The 19358-nt window shown below is 41.6% G+C and overlaps 1 protein-coding gene across 2 annotated transcripts in view; it reads right to left on the bottom strand.

The window, feature by feature from the left end:
* Nucleotides 1-3446, bottom strand: part of IPO7 (importin 7) — a 34930-nt gene extending 31484 nt beyond the window's left edge. For both annotated transcript variants that reach the window (XM_048307080.1, XM_048307081.1), the window contains exon 1: nt 3262-3446. In XM_048307080.1, coding sequence (XP_048163037.1) covers nt 3262-3345 — 84 coding nt within the window. In that variant the 5' untranslated portion in view covers nt 3346-3446. The remainder of the gene's footprint in view (nt 1-3261) is intronic.
* Between the last annotated feature and the right edge of the window lie 15912 nt (nt 3447-19358).

The raw sequence follows: 19358 nt of genomic DNA, 5'->3' as shown, positions 1-19358 counted from the left end.
ACCATCCTTCTGACATTTGTGGCTATTAAGCAGGCAGTGAAATGCACTGAACTAGGCCCTACTGCACCATTAAACCAGTGGTGATGGTGGCCAGCCAACAAGATTTCCTTTTCATCCTTTCTGTGTCACTCATATTAGAACATGAAAAAGCTTAAGTGTAACTTCTGAAAGTTGCTTTCCAGTAGAGCATCAGGATGTTTTCCTAAACAAACTCTGTTGAGCTCTGACTTACAAAAAATGATGAGTTACAGGGGATTGCACTTTTTTCCCCCTAAACATTGTCAGACACAAAAATTGGGTTGTTAGTCTAAAAAAATATCTTAATAGCTCACACACCAAGGTTAATCTCAGAGACTTACAAGACATACATCACAGTGAAGTTATAAATTCCCTGGAATTACAAAGAAAAAACCTGAAAGTATTATCTAGCAACTTCACCTTTATAACTATGTTGATATTAAAAGATGAAACAACATTGTGTATTATTTTCAGAGTGTCATTCCATAGCTGCATAGTTAAAAATACCTATTTTCATCACAATTTCTGAGAAACACTTTATACATGAAGCACAAAGACTATTTCAAAAGGCAGCAATGTGTTCCTGCTGTTCTCCAGTAGCTTACTTGAAGAGTCTGGTTCTAAGTCCTGGTAAAACGCAGCTTTCCCCTGCGAGACAGGGACAGAGATGGGTGAACAGCTCAGGGTACCTCATCAACTAAAAATTCTCAGACACAAAAGCCAGTGACCTCATTCCCTATAACTTCTTTTCAGAGTGAGAAAAGTAAAGCCAAAGAGACCAAAATACTTGCTTTTTACCATTATCTCAACTCTGGAAGTTCTCACAGCCTCTTATGTGCAGGCAATATAGCCTGATAAAAACTTAGTGAAAGGAGAAATAAAGCATAGAATAATTCATGACTTGGCCAAGGTCAAAGGAAAAATAGTAGAGTCTGGACAAATCAAGAATCATACATCCCAGTTCCCTTCTCCTCTCAGTAGAAACTTTGTTGACTGACAGGATATGGTGAAGACAGATCTAAATACCTGGTTAACTCTTAGCTACTTAGATATCTCTTCCACTAATCAGGAATATCAATTACTGACCGATGCATGGTCTTTTCTGGTAAGGTAAAGTGACCATTCTGCTGAAAGCCAGTCTCATCAGCTCAACAGAGGCACTTCTAACAAACTAAGGGTAAACTAAAAGGTCAACCAAGGACAACTATTAAGCTATAAAAACACCTGTGTAGCCTGGCCATATGCAAGAACAGTGTTCACTGCTGTTGTAATCTCATTTTTAGAAAGAAGGAGACCCCCATACCTGTAATTAAGTATTAACTGGTAACAGAATTGCTCTAATATTCGACAAATTTAGACCAGCATACTGCAAGAAAATGCATAATTGACTTCAATAAACCTAAGTAAAACCAAGACCACGCATGTGACTAAAGCTGCATGTATGTGTAAGTGCTTGCAGACTTCTGGTTTAGCATATAGTTTTATCACAAAATATCTGTGAAATATTAGTGATGCTCCATTTCCCACAACAAAGAATTCTTACACGCTGGTTCAATAATATCTGGAGTTTTTAAAGGGGGACAAATATTCAGATTTTATGCCAATTTAGCACTTGTGTAGTACACGATAGACCACAGGGTTTTGATTCCAAAGTGAGAACAAAAGCCAGTGGCCAGCGAGCACAATCCTTCCTGCAAGGGTTTGCCATTTGCTGAAGACCCCGACTGGCAGTGAACGCAATTCCCTGCACCTTCAGCAGCTCAATACCTGCAGAAAATAACTAAAACAGATTTTAAGCAAGTTACTGTATATAAATATTGACATCCATTGAACACAAAAAAAAATTGCATTTTGGGGCCAGTTCAAGATTTCATAGATATTACTGTCTTTATAGGCCATCACATTTTTTGCATTTTTGATTTAAGTAACAAACACTAACATACTTTTTAACAGAGTACATGGAAAAGACAGGCAATTACTTTATACAAGTCTCAATTAATCATTTGATAGTTTTACAGCTATCTATTTCAAATGTACCTATATTTATTTGCCATTTGCTTATTAAATAACATGCAGGAATAGGTTTTAATTACACTTTTTTATTTTCTGAGAAGCTATACCTTTAGTTTTGAAATTTTCTCCACTGCCAGCAGAACATTTGGCCCACCTTTACCTAAGCTCTGCTGAACATCTGTTGCATTACATGAGTATTGTCAGGCCCAAAGTCTGCTTAAGAGCAACAAGGAAAAATGTTTGTGGAAAAAGCCACCACAAGAGCTGCCACAGAGGCTTATCCTTCACTTCCTCCATCAAGACATCACCTTTTCTCTGGGCCAAACACTAAAGCACTTCTGTTCTCCAAATGTCTACAAGCCCCGTGGCTGTGTCTCATTAATAAAGTTTTCACCTACGAGGTGCAGCTAAGTAGAACAAAAATATAATCTTCTTCCAAAATTGAAATCCGTGGAACTAGGATCTGCTGGGTTTTTACATCCCAGCCTGGCAGGTGAGTGCAGTCTAAGCGGATGACACACCTGGGATGGGAACCCTGTCTGCCCCCGTCCCTTGGACACGTGTCCGTATACACCCAGGGAGCGCACCTACCTCGGCAGCCCTGCTGAACCCGGAGCCCACAGGATCTGGAACATAAAACACCGCCAGGCTGCCAGATCTGAATCCCAACTCAGCCCAAGCCACCAGATTTGATTCTGAACTCAGCCCAGGCCACTTTTACAGGCTGCACTGCCTGCGAAGCGATGAGGCTCTTGCTACCTCCTTCCCTGAAGACAAATTAGTGCTTTCAACATCCAAAGACTGATGTCCTTTAGATGGTCCCAGGCACGGCTGATGTCCAGCCTGAGCCACCGAGGGCCTGCACAAGGGCGGTTTTAAAGCCCCCTCAGCGGATCACCCTTTTCCCGGCTGAGCACGGAGACAATGGAGGCAATTTGGCAGCGCTGGGAGAGGCACGGGGGCCTCGGCCGCTTTCTGCCGCTGCCCCCCCGCCCGAGCAGCCCCGCCCGGCCCGGCCCGGCCCCGCTGCCATGTGCGGGGACAATGCGCGCCGGGCCCGGCCTGCGGCCGCCGGGACGCGGCCGGCGGGAAGGGGCCGCGGCCGCGGGTGGACGGCCCGAGGAGCCGAGGGGACCCTCTCCGCCCCCGCCCCGCTCCCCCTCCCAAGGGCCGGCCCCGGCCCCGCTCCCCAGCGCCGCGGCCCCGGCCCAGGCCCGGCGGCGCCCTCACCTCGTTGAGCTGCCGTTCGGCGGCTTCGCGCAGCGCCGGGTCCATGGTGCCGCGCAGGGCCTCGATGATGCCGCTGGGGTCCATGGCGGGGGCAGTACGGGGGGCGGAGGGCAGGGGCCGGGGCCGCGCCGAGCGCACATGGACCCGCCGCCTCCAGCGGCCGCCGGCGCGAAAGGAAGGGAGAGCGCCAAGGGCCCGGATAGAGCTGCCCCCGCCGCCGACGGCAGCGGCGCCCCTTCCGCCGCACGGCCCGCCCCGCCCCGCCGCGGGGCGCCGCGGGAGATGCAGTCCCCGGCGCCGGGGAGACGCGCTCGGGGCACGGCTGGGCACCGACGCCCCGGGAGATGTGGAGGGGCACGGCCGGGCACCGATCCCCGGGGAGATGCGCTCCGGTCACGACCGGCCGTACCAGCCACCCGGAGCGGGCGGGGTGTGCGGTGCCGGCCGGCAGAAGCCGCCTCGGGAGCTGCGGCCCCGCTCGAACGGCGGCGTCGCGGGAGCCGCGGCTCCGCTCTGAACCGAACTCCTCGGCCGGTTCTGAGGGATCCATTGGTGTAGCGAAAGTGCCTCCCTTGGAAATCCCTCCCGCGTCCGCGCCCCGTTTTCGGAGAAACTGGTGCGGCTCAGAGAGGAAGGAGGGGTCGTGGAGGCATGGGTTTGCTTTTGCGCGGGTGCCCGCCGTGCTGGGTTTAGGGTGGTGGGGAAAAAAAGAAGAGAACAAAAATCCCGAAGATGTGTCGAAGTTTTGTCAGAAAATCAATATAAGCAGAGCTGTCGCTCGTGAAAGGTCTAGGAAACGTGTGTTAAGAAGAGTCGCTGAGGGAGCTGGGGGTGTTTAGCCTGGAGGAGAGGAGGCTCAGGAGGGATCTCATCACTCTCTACAACTCCCTGAAAGGGAGAAAGAAAGCCAGGTGAGGGCCGGTCACTCCTGCTGTGCCTGCAGAGGATCTGAGGAAATGGCCTTAAGCTGAGACAGGGGAAATTCAGATGAGATGTTGGAAAAAAAGTTTTCACTGTCGGGGTGGTTGCCCAGGTTCAAGAGGCATCTGAAACTGGAGCTGGATGATATGGGTTAGTGGTTTAGAGGTTACAAGGGCAGTGCTGGGCTGGTGGTTGGATGGGATGGTCCTGAACGTCTCTTCCAACCATGACGATTCCATGATTCAATGATTCTGGAGGCCTTGGCTCAGTCACAGAGTCAGAACTGAACTGCTTAACTTGGTCCTCTGTAAGTCACTTCAGTAGGCTTCATCCTACGAGCATTTGAGCACTGAAGTATGTCATGGTAAAATGAGCAATGCTATTTATAAGTTAGTGAGTTGTAGAATTTAATTGGCAGTATACAGTCATTCATTAACTCTCATGCCTTCATTTGGGGGACAGCGTGCAGTGATGTACTTACTTGAAATTTTGGGAGTTATTTTTGTGAGAGGAATTTATTGAACAGTCAGATCATACCATCAAGAAAAAATTTTCACAAACACCTCATCCTGGAATGACTGAAATGAAGGTACATATGAAAGAGAAAAGCAGATATGCAAATACAGAAAATAACAAAATTTAAAAGTGATACAATTTAGGAAGTTGATAAAGTGCACTATCTCTTTACAGTTATGTTAAACTTAAGTTTCAGGAAGTCTAGGCTTATCTAGAGTGTCTTTGCATATATGGAACAGCATAACAGACTTGCTTTTGTACATAATTTTTCCAAATTAGTATTTTTTCCATGATTGTCACTGGACTAAAACCTGGATTTCTCAGTTTCTCTTGCTACTGGCTTGTTGGTGGTTTTTTTTGTTTTTTACATAATGCTAAAAACCAAAAATGATTTACCCTAGGTAGCTTTTTCTTATTACAAGTGTGAAAATTAGCAACTGATTTATGAAACTGAACTGTGAAGCAGCAATGAATGTCTGCCTTTCTAAGTAAGCGCAGGAGACATATGGCCCAGATGACCCAAGTGGCAACGTGGCATAATTTTGGGACATGATGTCATATGCTGTTCTTTTATAAGTTGCCCAGATCTGCAGTCATACTCCCATTCTAGATGTTGCCCAAAACGTTAAAAAAAAAAAAAAAAGGTGAAATACTGTAGATTCAATAGCATTACAAAATGCTACAACAAAGTCTTTTCCCTGCTTTTGTGTCACAGCACAGATAACAAGATCAAATCTCAATGCTCTTTGTATCAAAGGAGCAAAGCAATAATGCCTCCAGCCAGGGAGAACTTAGGTGCTAAGCTGATCTAACAACTTACAAAGCAGAATATATCTTCTCTAAGAATAAAAATAAGTACTTCAAAGGACAGAGGGCTCATGACATGCATAATGCTCAGTGTCAGGTGTACAGATGTGAAATGCTGCAAAGACAAGCACAATGGGATGTGAGCTATTGTCAGCAAAGGTGCTGTTGCTCTGGAAGCTTGTGCCAGAGCTGTTCCTATTTGGATTCAAAAGTGAGGAGGCCAAAAAAAAGTCATGCAAAAGAATGTGTAAGCAATTGTCCACCCTGAGTACTCTGAAAAAGAAAACCTTGTATGTCCAGGAATGTTTGCATTGTCCAGGACATTTGTATTTGCATCTTTTCTTGCCCAGAAGTAGTAACAATTGTTAACTTCACAGCAGGAGTAATTACATAAATGACTCACAGAAAACAATAAATGCAGGATTCAGTCAAGATGGACATTTCATGTAGACAGGAAGCCAAATTTAAAAGGAAACATCCAAGAGGTTAAAAAAGAATTTATCACAAATCTGAACAATTTGTTGGTGGATTACATTTGCTGTGGGTAATTTAGTGTTAGAGAGAGACGAAAGAGTAAAGGTGGAAGAAAACTGCCACACCAGCAGTTTGAGTGGAGCAACCTAACAGACGGCAACTGACTTCAAATTACAGGGGACTGGTGAGCTGTGGCATCCTTAACACTGAAATTTTGTCAAGATTAAATAAATATACCCACTTCTGTCGCTTTGTTTGAAGAGTATTAGCAGGACAAAAGAGACATTAAGCCCACCCAGCACAGCACAGAAATTAGTGAGGACTTTGGCCAAACCTGTTTAACAAACAAGGGGGACATGAATAAATATCTTGCAAGATGCAGCAGATGAGTTGATAGGAAAATTTAATTTTGCGGTCAAATTTCAAATCACAAGAATTAACATTGGAAAGAAGTATGTCCTTTAGCCAGATAACCTCATCAAATTCTTGGTCTCAGACCAGGAAACAAATGTGTACGTGCTGCAGGGATTAGCTGCCCAGTACTGTTCTCTGTTGTGTAGGGATGCCTATAGACAACCTCAGGCTGCTGTGGGAGAACGGAGCCGCTCAAATTATCTCGGAAAGGGCAGCTGTGGTATTGCACAGGCCTCAAACATCGGATGCAAATCAGTCTCAATTACTCCTGAAGATGTGCTCTCATACACTGTCTGTCTTGGGGTTAGCAGTCGTGTACTTTCCCTGGAAAGCTGGAACAATAGCAAAGACAGTACTTGTCAGCTTTAATAATGTGCTCCTTGGAGCTGACTGTGGAGCACTGCTTAGCCTGTGTGCCTTTCTGGGGTACCATTCTCTCTACTGTCAGTGAAAAGCCAGGAATGGTGTATAAGGAGAGCACAGCTATCAAAGATCACCGAGTTTGGGTGCATTCACCAGATGTTGCTAAAGAACTGTGCACAACTTTTTATGCCATCTATGTATTCAAAAAACCCCCCAAAGACAGTAACTAATAAATGCTGCTGTCAGCTGTTCTGTGCTGGAACAGATTTGACAGCAGCCCAATTGACTCCAGCTATGCAGAGCGTATTCCTGCATGAACAGCATTCCAAATGTCAGCCCAGGATTTGGAAAAAAATACTTGCACATGAAGGTACTTAACCAGTCCTACAGATCCAAAGGGAGTTTGGACAGGAGTGAGTGGATGAATCACCAGCACCCAAAGCTATCGTGAAGCTACTTTTGCTAAATCAAAGATGGCAACAGGAAGAAAAAGGTATGCGCAGAAATACTGTGCTGATGTGCAAAGTTTGGAAATAACTATTTATATTAATTAAAAAAAAAAGCTGAAATGGGATTAAAATATGAAACTACGAAATGAAATGTGATAGTCAACATATTTTGGTGTAAAATCATCAAACAAAGGTGATTGTTTGAGGAGTTCTCTGGTTTGGCTGGGGAAATGGTACAGAATAAGTATATTTCTTTGCTTTAAAAGATCGTACTAGGCTATGACCCTGATCACATATTGAAGGGGATTGAGAACTGGCTAAATTACAATTCTCAGTTAAAAGGTGGTACATGAAGAGTGATTATTTAAGGGGCCAATTTCTACTGGATTTCTGTTGATACCACTAGCAGACTCTATTTGATACTTTAGGCAGTTTTGAAATAAATACAAAAATCACTTCAGATAATTGTGAGAATGACATAAGATTAGCAAAACAATCCTATGTGGATGAGATGAGATGGTAACCTGAAAAAGAACCAGAAATGCACTTTAGCAGAGGCAAATGTGAAGTTACACATAGAAGAACAGAAAATGAAAGATTGGAAGGATCATCAGGGATACCATGGGCATGAAGGTTGGCATGAGCTCCCAGCAGGATGTTGTGGTAGAAGACTTAGCACAATCTTTGAGTTGAAACCAGAGGTTTGAAGAGGGGGAGTGGGGAAGTGGTTTGTCCCTCCCTCTGGTGGGGAGAGATGGATCTTCCATTGCCAGAGAATAACACCAGCATTTGTGGTTTTTAGGTATTTACAAATTACAATGCATGAAATACCCCCAAAAGTTATTTGAGATTAAGAGTTTATTCTCTTCATCTGTGTGAGACCTACTTTAAATGTCCAGTTATGTTTAAGACAAAAGTTGTGGGGAGTCTTGGTTGCTGTTTGTCACTACAATTGTGTTGAGGTGAAACGGGGATTTAGCAGGCAGAGTAAGGGTGGTTCCTTGCAGAGTCCCTGCTCTGGGGCTGGCTCTAGCAAGGGAGCAGGATGCCATTGCATGCCCGAGCCATGGTTTCACGGCTCCCTTTAATTCCCTTTAGTCATCTGGGAGTTGGCTTCACCCCTATGGAGAACTTTGCTGAAATTTCTTCAGAATTTCGTTCAGCGAGGAAGGCACTATGCTCCTTTATGTAGCCATGAGCTACACCCTGCCAAAAACCCCAGGAGCCATCCCCACCCCCTCCAGCCAGATGGCAAGGCTTGAGCAGATGCTAAACCCCATATCCAAACAGGTTTCCCAGGGGACAGATGCTGAAAACAAGATTTGGCCATTAGCTGGTGGAAGTGCCTGCAAGAGGAACAGCAGGAGTAGCAACACTGAGATGAAGCTGCAAAGAAACAGTCTCTGTAATAGAGCCAGGGATATTAAGGTCCTGAGTAAATGCCAAGGAGACAGAGCGTTCTTAGAGCTTTCACAGGGCTTTTACACCGATGATTTATTTAAAAAATTAAAAACACCTCAACAAACAAACAAAACCAGGAAATAAAAAAATCTCTGATGTGTGATTCTTCGAAGATCAGAAAAACTGGATGTCTTAATAAACATCTCTTCAACGATGCAGGACTTCCTCATCATTTTATCAGTTAACTCTGGACAGCAAGGTGAAGAAAAAGAGAAAGATCAGGAAGACAATAGTGGGTACTGAACAGCTCTGTAGTGAATAAAGTTGTAAGAGGAACAAATGTCTAACAGGTGAAACTAGAGAATCACTGAAAAAATTCCCAGTGGCACTAATTGGTACTTTCTTTTTCCCAAGTGAGACTGGATGCAGTTCTAGAAGATATGTTTTAGTGAAAACACAAGCTGTGCTTCAGTCAAACCAACAAGATTAGTGCTTTAATAGAAAATAGGTGCATAAAACTTGAACAGGATGTTGGACTAGATAATGTGACGGTGAACTGCACGATGTTTTGGGTTTTGCTATTTGCTGTCAGGTTAGATCTATCTGCTCCTGAAGGCTTGGTTTGCACTATGTGGAAGTCCAGCTAATGCAGCCCACAACCTGCTTCAGGCCCTGTGTGACAGACAGTGAAGCAAGAGTGTCTGTAACCTGTTCACCTCCTCCTCCTCCCTCTTGCTCTGTTTTCCACCCTGTATATTTGTATTTCATGTCCCTGAGGGAAAATGCCACTTACAGAGCTGCAGAATGGTGGATTGGTGACACCCTGGAGAGATAAGCAGGAGACAGCAACTGGTATTTGTGGCACTAAGGTGACACTCACAGTTCATGCTTTTTTTTTACATTTTTGATACAGGTGCATAGGCACAGAAGTTACAAAGGCATCAATGGAATTGGTTATACTATTGTGAAATGAAAAACTCGTGCTGAGGATCACAGAATTACAGTGTGACCTCAGAATAATGCCTGTGATCACAGTGTTTTCCAAGAATATCTCTTTATATGCAGTATGGGAGTTGGTTTATTTTATTTTTGCAAGGAAACAAGTATGTCCTTTCCTTACTGTTCCTTACATAGGACTCCAGGCTTATTTATCTTTTATGATTGTTCCTCAAATGGACAGCTGTGAATCCAATGTAATGCTGAATTTACATTTTGAGAAAGCAAATTTAAAGAAAATTTAAGTATAAGGGTTGTGTATCTATGAGTTAGTAGTGTTCAAGCAGATGCTGATTTTTAAAACACAAGTTTTCTAATGACGTTTTTTCAGCCAAGATGAAACAATTAACTGGAATTGTTCAGAAAGAGTTGTGAAAATACTCAAATTGGGGAACAGGAAAAAATTTCTAAAACTTCCAAAGAGTGAAAAAGTATATTTAAGCTATAACTTCAGTTGTATAATTAAATATGTGTGCAAGTGAGGCTTATGCAAGCTATATGTACATTTATCAAGCTATAATATTTAATTTTATTTAATAAGACAGAGAGTTCAAGTTAGTCTGGTTTAGAATAATTTTAATCTTTATAATCCTATCCTGTTCCCATTTAAATTAAATAACAATGAGTACAGTAGAACAGGACTAGGATTTTATTATAGTAAAAATTCACACCGAATAAATTCTCAGCACCTAGGGAGGGCTTTTCATATGCAAGGAACTACAAACACACATTGAGAATTTCAGTAATCTAGTAACACAGTATTCAGTCTGTGAACTCGTTCCAGTCCACACAACTCCAGGCAGTTCCCTCCAGGACACACCTGTGTTTGGGAAGTGTGCCAGCCTGGCTTCTCGGGAACCTGTGAAGCATTTCAGATCAGTAAAAGTGATTGACCTCTAGTGATGACCACAATCTTAACTGTACATTTGGGATTTATTATAGATTTATTATAAAAAAGAAAACACTTTTTGGTTGTGTTGGCATGGTACATTATTCCTTTCTCTTAATTTTCCGTCTTTTCTCATCTGCCTTTCCCTCTGTCCTTCTAAACTTGAGGAGACAAAGCAAAGTACTCAGAGAGTAAAGTTACTGATTTCTGTGTAATACAGGGGGAGCAGATAGATAGGAGACTTTTATGCAGGAAAAATGTAAAACCACTTTGGTTGCTTTACAGAATATAAAGCTGAGGTAAAGAATTGGAGCTACAGAGCCAAGTGTGTTTCTTGGGTCTGACTGCAAAGAGAGGAGACGGAATGGGGCAGGGTGAATTCTCTGCTCAAGAGGAAGCTTAGTAAAGGCAGGCATCAAAGAAAGACCCAAGGGCACACATGGAAGTGCTCACAGCTCACTGGGAGAAAAACTGAGGTGACATACAGAGTTTGTGAGCAGCAACTGGAAAGTTTATTTACAAGCACTAAAAGAAACATGCTTTTCTGTTTGATTCCTGACTCACTAAGTGAACCACAGCTTTTGATACATGTTTTTAAAATAAATAACATTTCATGAAACTACCTTACTTTTTCATGAAAATACTTTGCTATTAGAAATGCTTTTATAGATCATAAGCCTTAGATAGCTGCTTATGTTAAAAGAGTCAAAAATAACAAAATTAGGGTTGACAAGTATGGGGATTTCCTAGCTGAAGATAAATAACAGAATTTGAGGGTGTTAAACCCACATTTTTTATAAGAAATCACCTTAATTTTCTTTTTTTACTTGTATCTTAGATGTTATCTGGTTGGCACTTCTATTAGGAGTGCTATAAATTCTATTTATTCCTTGCAAAGCTTTACACTTCAGTATTGCTGTCCAAAAGGTTTTAATATGTTTTCTATTTGGTTATATTGTTTTAAATACCTGTATTTTCCAATTTAACAAAAGCAGTCATAATGCTGGGATGTGCAAACATAGGACTTATGCTGATCTGTGTGTAAATTGCTAAAGAAATACAGATGTGAAAACAAGCAATGAAATTGATATTACTTTGGCTGTGCACACACATCTGTGTTTCCTGGTGACTGTGGGTGCACCACTAATTGTTTATGTAGAACAACAGGTAGAACAGCAGGAGTAGCTGCTCACAAATCCACACTCCTATGGCTTCCAGGCTCTCGGTAGCCAACAGCTGGATTAAAGTTCCAGCACCTGCAGCAGCAAGGCAAGGCAGGAAACACAAGAAATATATTGCCAGTGCCCATGTCTTTGTCTGAACAAGAGTCCGTGTCTTTTCCAGGTGTTTTGTGTAACAAGGTGGAAAGTACTTGCACCTCATTTCACCTTTGGAAGGTACATGAATGATGCATGCAGGACAACATCATGTTCTCAGGATAGCAAGGAGCTGTGTCAGCTTCCTCTTGGGCACTCCTCATAATCCTTGGCTCCTGCTTGCCAGCATCCTGGTGTTCCACTCCCTGACCTTTTCTGTGCAGAAAGGATTCCTCACTTCAGAATGTGAAATGAGTTTTCATTCATGTTTCTGCTGGGTTGACAAGATAAAATAATTAATTGCTACAGCCAAACCAAGGTTAAAGTTTATTAAAGCATTTGGATGATAGTGTATCACCAGTACAGCAAGTAATTCCACACAAAAAAATGCTGGTTCAGCTACAGTAAGGATTTCTACAGAATAATGGCATACGAGCTTCTTGTAGTTCTTATAAAATCACTTACCAGTCTTCCTGGGGACTCCTTTTATTTTCTCTATATTAGTCTTGCTCTTTCAGAAATGATTACAGCATATTAGTTAATAATGTCTTACTCAAGCGTCTGACACTTCTGCAGTGACTGGTTTTAGCAATTTCGTTGCAGGGAACAGGCCAAAAAGCTGATCTTGTGGTTTGTCCATAGGCAAAATGGGCCTAGTATTTCATGCAGTGGAAAGCATGCAAATTTCTTTATTGATATTTGTAGATCTGGATTTCTGCACTCAGCCAAGGTGTCTGACAGGAAACTTTTCTAGGACTGGGTGCATAAAGTTCAAAATTGAAATGAAGAGTTTTCCTTCACAGAACTGCCTTAGGTGAAAAGAGTCTGAAAAGATTCTTATCAGACCGTCCCCATTTAATCTCTAATCCTGATTAACAACTGATTTTGTGATGCTCATTTATTATGAAAGTAAGTGCTATCAGGCATATTATAGCTTTTTCAATTAATTTAATAATTTCCCATAAGAATACACATACAGCGAATCATTTCTCAGAATGTTGGCAGCTTTGCTAAAATGTTTCAATTAAATCACATTTTGACCCTTCTGATATTGCTCTGAATTTTAATTACTTTCAATTGCAGACTACTGGTTTAATGATGACCTGAATGTATTTCTTAAAAACTAACTGTGGGTGTGGCTGCATGCAGCAGGGGTGAAAGGTTTGTTCCTTGTGAACTGGTTGTTGGCCCGCTCTTTATGGTTGTTTTCTGCAAGCACTTAGACTTTAGAGGCCAGATCAGGACAAACACTGAGCACTCTCACTGCAGACATTTTGTATCTCACAGAAAAAGCAATCTAGATGAAAACATGGCATGACATTTGCACATATTATGATTAGACCATGCATTCTTAAATTATGAAATGTGTACACATTGTAACAGGAAAAAGAACTTTTTCCCTTCTAGTCGGAAAAGCAATTAATACAATTTATCTGAAGGTTGCAGGGAGTCCTTGCAGTATGGGAAAGATTTAGAAGTTGTAAACTTTTTCTCTGGAAGTTTTGCTTTTTTAAAAAAGCAATACGAGTTTTCCTACTTTTCCTTTTTCCTTATTCTGCTTTCTTCTGCAACGTTTCACACTCCTGCATTACCTGAGCAAACTTCCCCATCTTCCTTTCCCCATCAGAACTGTCGTTCACATTTTCTTCCTGAATTGAGTGTCTGACTACCATGTAGTCAAAAAAAAAAAATCCTTGTCTGGTCTGCACGTCCAAAGATCCTAAATTTTTTCCTCTCTTACTCCTTTAAGATAGAAGAAATTTTCAGTCATAAGCAATGATTCTCTTCAGCATCAAAAAGCAACTGTGTTTGTAAGCACAAGCAGTGAACAGCTTGGATTGGCCAACTGCTATAATTTCGGGTACATTGATGATAAGAAGAGATTCAGAAGCAACAGTAAAAGCAGCAGCACTTCAAACTGTAAATTTTGGAAGAAGGTTGATTAAACGAGTGCCCCTGTCACTGAAGGAACTACCAAGTAAGTGTGTAAGGCCTTGTGTCATATGAAAGAGGCTGCTCCTGCCATCAGACGAGGACATGTTCCTCTTGTGTGATGATGTGACATAGTTTACCATGGTATGTAGGTAAGAGAGAAATGTATTCCCAGAAAAGAGAACCCCAGGAACACAGTGCCACATGACCCAGTGCTACACTGAGTGTCTGACCGTGAATTTCAGAGAAGCTGAGGTCAGAAGTCAGGTTCTCAGCGTTTCTGAGAAGCTCTGTCTTTATCATTTCTCCTTTGCCAGGAGTGGCCACCATAACATTCATGAAGGGAATGATGTTATTTAGGTAATTAATAACACTGAAGCAAGTGTTAATTTTACACTTTATTGGTCTGTTTTTCAAAACTACGTGCCTTTAATGCTGATCTGTACCTACTTTTCCAAGCAAAATGCATCCACTTTACACCAGAGAATGATTGCAACTGCACTGAGAGCAGGACATGGTCGCTGGTAATTTAACTACTCGACTCTGCCTTCAATACCTTCAGGCTATTGGCTGATTGACATTTCTGCTGAAAACCCAGGTCAGGTAACCAAGTGGTGAGTTGTGGAAAGACCACATTCCAAGGCCTCTAGAATAAATGAGGAATCTGAACTGTTCAGGTCTCAGATTTTCATTTTTAACTTTTCACAGTGTTTATTCTCTGCTTAGCATCTTATTCCTTTCAATTATTCTTTTATAAACACATTTTCTCATCTAGCTTCTTTCTTATATTAGGGGACAGAGTTAGGACCTCAAACCAGGGCAAATTAAAATAAAAGGAAGCTTTCTTTATGACAGTGCAACCTGCTTATCCTACTTAGAGTCAACAAACAAAACACAGAAGGGAAATGTCAATAGACAGTTACAATGATATTTTAAGAACCTAGCAGCAAGAGGAGACCATTCAGGTCCTGCTGAGTTCCAGTAGGAGGTTCCACTTGGGCCTTTTTGGGTATAGTAGAAAAAGCAGCTTAAAAAATCTTGATTGCACTCCGCAGCATTGATTTCTGTCATTACTCCAGCAGATCAGACATTGTCAAAGCTACACACCCCAGCGTGTGTTCAACACTGGGAGGTGACCCGAAGCTGGTTCTCCAGACCAACAATTTTTGGTTTAACTGAGCTGAAACTTCAGTTCCACGTTTGTAGAGGCAAAATCTGTAATGTCATTTAAAGAGAAATTAAAATGAGTCTTTGATCAGATTAAAGGTGGTGTTTTTATCAGCATGGAATAACTTAGGTTTGGAAACATTTGCCCTGCAGATGGGTATGTCCAGCTCCATCACTGCTATAAATTAGAAGGAATCCTTGAAGGAACATATTCCTCCTTAGCAGGAATATTTGAATTTTCAGCTATGTTAGTATAAAGTCAGCTTCAGACAGGGTATAAATCTGATAATTACATTTAATCCTACCCTAGCATTAAATATGAATCACAACTAATGGGTGTATCTCAGGATAAGGGCCTGGCCATTCTCTACACAGAAATTTACAACTGTGATCGTTATCACAAGCAATAAACACCAGCTCACAAATACCTCAGCTGCAGAGCAGAGCTGCATGGCTGAAGAGTTGTGCAGCTGCTTTTGAGTCAAGCAAGGACTCTCCCTGCAGCTCCACATCCCACTCTCCTGCTGCCTCCCTTTTGGCCTCTCCCGATCACGCTCTGCTCTGCTCTGTGTGGGCTCTGCTGTGCTCCACAGGTACTCCCAAGAGCTTCAAAGGAGACTCTGAGCTAGAAGAAGGTGTCAGGAATATTTTCTTGCTTTGGAAATATTTTTGCCTTTCTTGCTACCTATCTTAAAGAGCTGACATTGGCTGAGCTGTTCAATATATTTGCTGCCTGAGCCAGTTCCCACAACTCAGATGCTGTAGGCTGGACCAAAAGCTGGGATGAGGTGATTGACAGGGGGAGGTGGAGTTGTTCATCCCGCTTCTTGTTACGAAGACTAAGTTGGTTATTGCTGCCAAGAGGACACCTGAGATTCCTTGTCCTGTGATGAGAACTCCCTCTTCTATCAGTATTTTTAATAAGAGGTTTGACTTTTTAGAGAAAGTGCTTTCCAAGACTGGGAAAAAAATGGAGGTAAGGCCTCTGAAGGTTGGAACTACATTTAAAGAACCTGACAGAGCTTTCATGTTCCTCATTTGGGGTGGCATAAGCTTATTACAGGGTATGTTTCATGCTTAATTTGCAGGAAGACAAAACCTTTAATTCCTGGTTTTTTGTATTCAAATAGAGGATATGAGCAGGCTGACGAGAAAAGTTTCTTTCCCCATTTCATGTACACCACTGACACATGCAATAGGAAAAACAAAAACAAAAAAAAAGCTGGCTATTAAGGGGATTTATTTACTATTAATTAGGAACAAGAGGTACATCAGAATTGAGAATCTCTTATTTTTACCATTTGGAATAGAAACATCATAGCTATCTATTTCATTGTGTTCCTAAGCAGTTAAGCAGTAACAGAAATAGGTACACACTATGGAAAATCTGCACTTTGTACATTTGTACATAAATCTGTGTATGTGTACACATATGTACATATGTGCAGGATGTACCCAAAATGTACAACTCTACATAAAAAGGACAATAGGAGTTAAGAATCGTATCTTCTATAAAAAAATACAAGGAGAGAAAGAAATCTGAATGCTTATGATCCCTGAGCTCAGATTCAACTCATTTTAAAGCTTACAAGTTCTGCTCTCGCTGTTTAGTAATTTTTTCAGCTTCTGTCTTTGAGCACTGGCTTTCATAAATAAAAGCTTTCATTAACTCTCCTTTTGGCTCCAAGAAATTTCTAACCCTTCATTCACACAAACAGCTACAAATAGGTGCTCATTTCTATTTATCTCACTTGTTGGTGACATTTTTCTATTAATTTTGATCAAAGCATTTGCCTTCCACCTTAAGTTGTCTCCTGTGCAGATGGTTACTCTCCAGTTACATCCTCAAACTCTTTACCGTAACTAATGAAATTATGAGCTCAGTAAAACACTCAAGCCCCATTCCAAGTACACAAGTTTATTTGGTTTAAATTAGAATTTAGGTATAATGACAATAAATGTTTGAGGTTTAATTTCTTGCCATATTTATACAAAATAAAAATGTTAAAATGATGCAGTTTGTGATGGTCAAAAATAAGACAATAATAGGGGAAGAAAAGGGTTCTGAATCTGCACTTCTCAAGAAATTATACGTATGATTTACTTGTTGATTAGTGTTCCTGGTTTTTATCATTTTCAGCTAGAAGCTCTCAGGAGTAGGATTGCTCTCAGTCTCTCATCCTCCTTCCTCTTGCTGACAGCTAGCATGACTCAGTCCACAAAGCATCAGCAGAGTCAGTGAGTCAGCCATGTGACATGGGCTCTATCAGTCCATCGAGGAGTGACTTAGAAAAGAGGCAAACACAAGTTTTTGTGCGGAGGGAAGACAACTCTTTCAATCAGACAAAAATAAAGCATTTCATCCAACCACCCACAGAAGGAAGTGACTTCATGGAGCTGACCACGTAGCTGCTGCCCTGGTAGATGTCAATCTATTTTGTTACTTCCCAGCAGGTCAGAAAAACATTTTGCTTTTTTGGTTCACAGATAATTTGAAAGAACTCCTAATCAGAGTTTAAGGTACATTTTCCAGAAACCATTTCATATAAAGCTTTTGGCTCATTCAGTCTCTAGTCTCTAAGCACAGAGAGTGCTTCTCCCACTGGTAAAGTCACTGAGCAAACTCCAACTGGAGACTGGAGCACTTCTCTCATTTCTCTGCTGGACAAAGCATTCTGCAGCATGCCTTCTGTGTCAGGTGGGGCTTAAAAAGATGCTCCAAAGACAGGGCAGGTTTTATGCTCTTTCTTATACATTATATATACAGGATACTTTATACATGATGAGAGTAAATCTATTTTCAGTCCATAGCTATTGTTCCCAGTGTGCTGTGGAATGAAGCTGTTCCTGGCAGTGCTGATCTCAACCACGTGTCAAAAATTTCCTTGGTACTCGCTGAGTTCCAGCTACCAAAACTCTTCGTGCTCTGAACACGTACAGGATGTGGCCTATGGCAGTATTTTTCATTCTTTACCTTCTTCCCAGTAAATAAATCTAAGTTAATCTTCTAAATAGAGTTCCTGAATTATTCAACTTAGAGAGTGAGCCCTAAGAAACATTCCCCAGACACGTCCTTTTTTTTTCCTTGAGTGATTGCAGAGGTTCTGCTGGCATTTGTTAGGTGTGGACATCTTTGCAGGGGACTGTTCAAATTATCAGTGGATACTAAACACCACTGACAGTTTCAAAGGTTAGTAAAATAGACAACACATTCACGCCAGCAGTACCCCCCAGCAAGAAGAACCAAGAACAGTGAAGAACAGTTTAAAAGTCTGCTGATAATCCAGTCTAACAAATACAATTTGTGCAGTGCATATCAACTGCAAATTGATCTATCTAATGAGTCTTTAAATTTCACTCTGGCAGCAATTCAGAGAGCTGGAGCTCCCTAACATTGAGATGATTAATCTTCTCTATTTTTAATGAGACATATACCAACACTGTGAGCTTACTGCAGAATGAGCATCCTGGGAATCATCTGCAGGCCATGTGCTTTCTACTAAATGGAAGGGGAAACATGGAGAAAGTCTGTATTGTTGAAATTGCTTCTTGGGCATTTTACAGTGGTGTCTTGGATGGGGGAGCTGCAGAGGATTCAGCAAGAATCAGAAGTTACTTGGCCTGTGTGTCAGTTTACCTGCATTTGGGTTACACAGAGGGGCTACACCATACAGAGCAGGTTAATTAGAAATCAGACATCCCCTGGAGCAGGTTCTGCCCAGCTCCTTGGCCCTGAGTGGCTACTGAACAACAACCACACCAAACTGGGATTCATACCCCACCGAACAATCTACCTCACCAAAAAGAGAGATGGCCCTTGCAGCATTTACCATCTACAGCTTTTAAATTGTGGTACTTATTTTATTTACATCTTTCAGTCTGCATCTTTCCTCCTCTGTTTCAGGATGACTTGGTAAAGATTTGTCTGCATAATAATCTGGTTTCCAATTTTGCTTCCAACATTCTTCAGTTTAGTATCTAGTTGATGCTTTGTCAGAAGTTAGAGAGGAAAAAAGTCCCAGTGTTTGAATCATTTTACCTGGAGTTTCAGAAGTAATTAACCGAAAAGAGATGACAAACATGATGTGCATTTACAATAGGGAAAAAAATGCTATATTCTACAGTGTCAGCAATTCTCATCTTGCTAGTATGTACAATTTTCTAGTGAAAGGGTTTGAAAAAACAAAGGACTCCCTCATCTGGCACCAATGCCCAGAACAGCAAGTTCATAGGCCTGACCAGCTTCTCAGGGCATTAAATTCCTGAATTATCAATTGCAAATATTAAAAGAGCTAATTACATGGTTTCATGAAATAATTTAAAATAATTTGTTTCCAAAAGAAATAAATTCTGAGTAAATTATAGCTTGGCATGGAATCTGCTCATGATTTGAAGCTTTATGTGGAATCTGACCACAATTTATAGTTTGGATTATTTCCTGCCACTGGATTT

The sequence above is a fragment of the Corvus hawaiiensis genome, chromosome 6, assembly GCF_020740725.1.
Source record: "Corvus hawaiiensis isolate bCorHaw1 chromosome 6, bCorHaw1.pri.cur, whole genome shotgun sequence".
Taxonomy (NCBI): domain Eukaryota; kingdom Metazoa; phylum Chordata; class Aves; order Passeriformes; family Corvidae; genus Corvus; species Corvus hawaiiensis.
The sequence above is the reverse complement of the archived record's forward strand: the minus strand, read 5'-3'. Positions and strand labels throughout refer to the sequence as shown.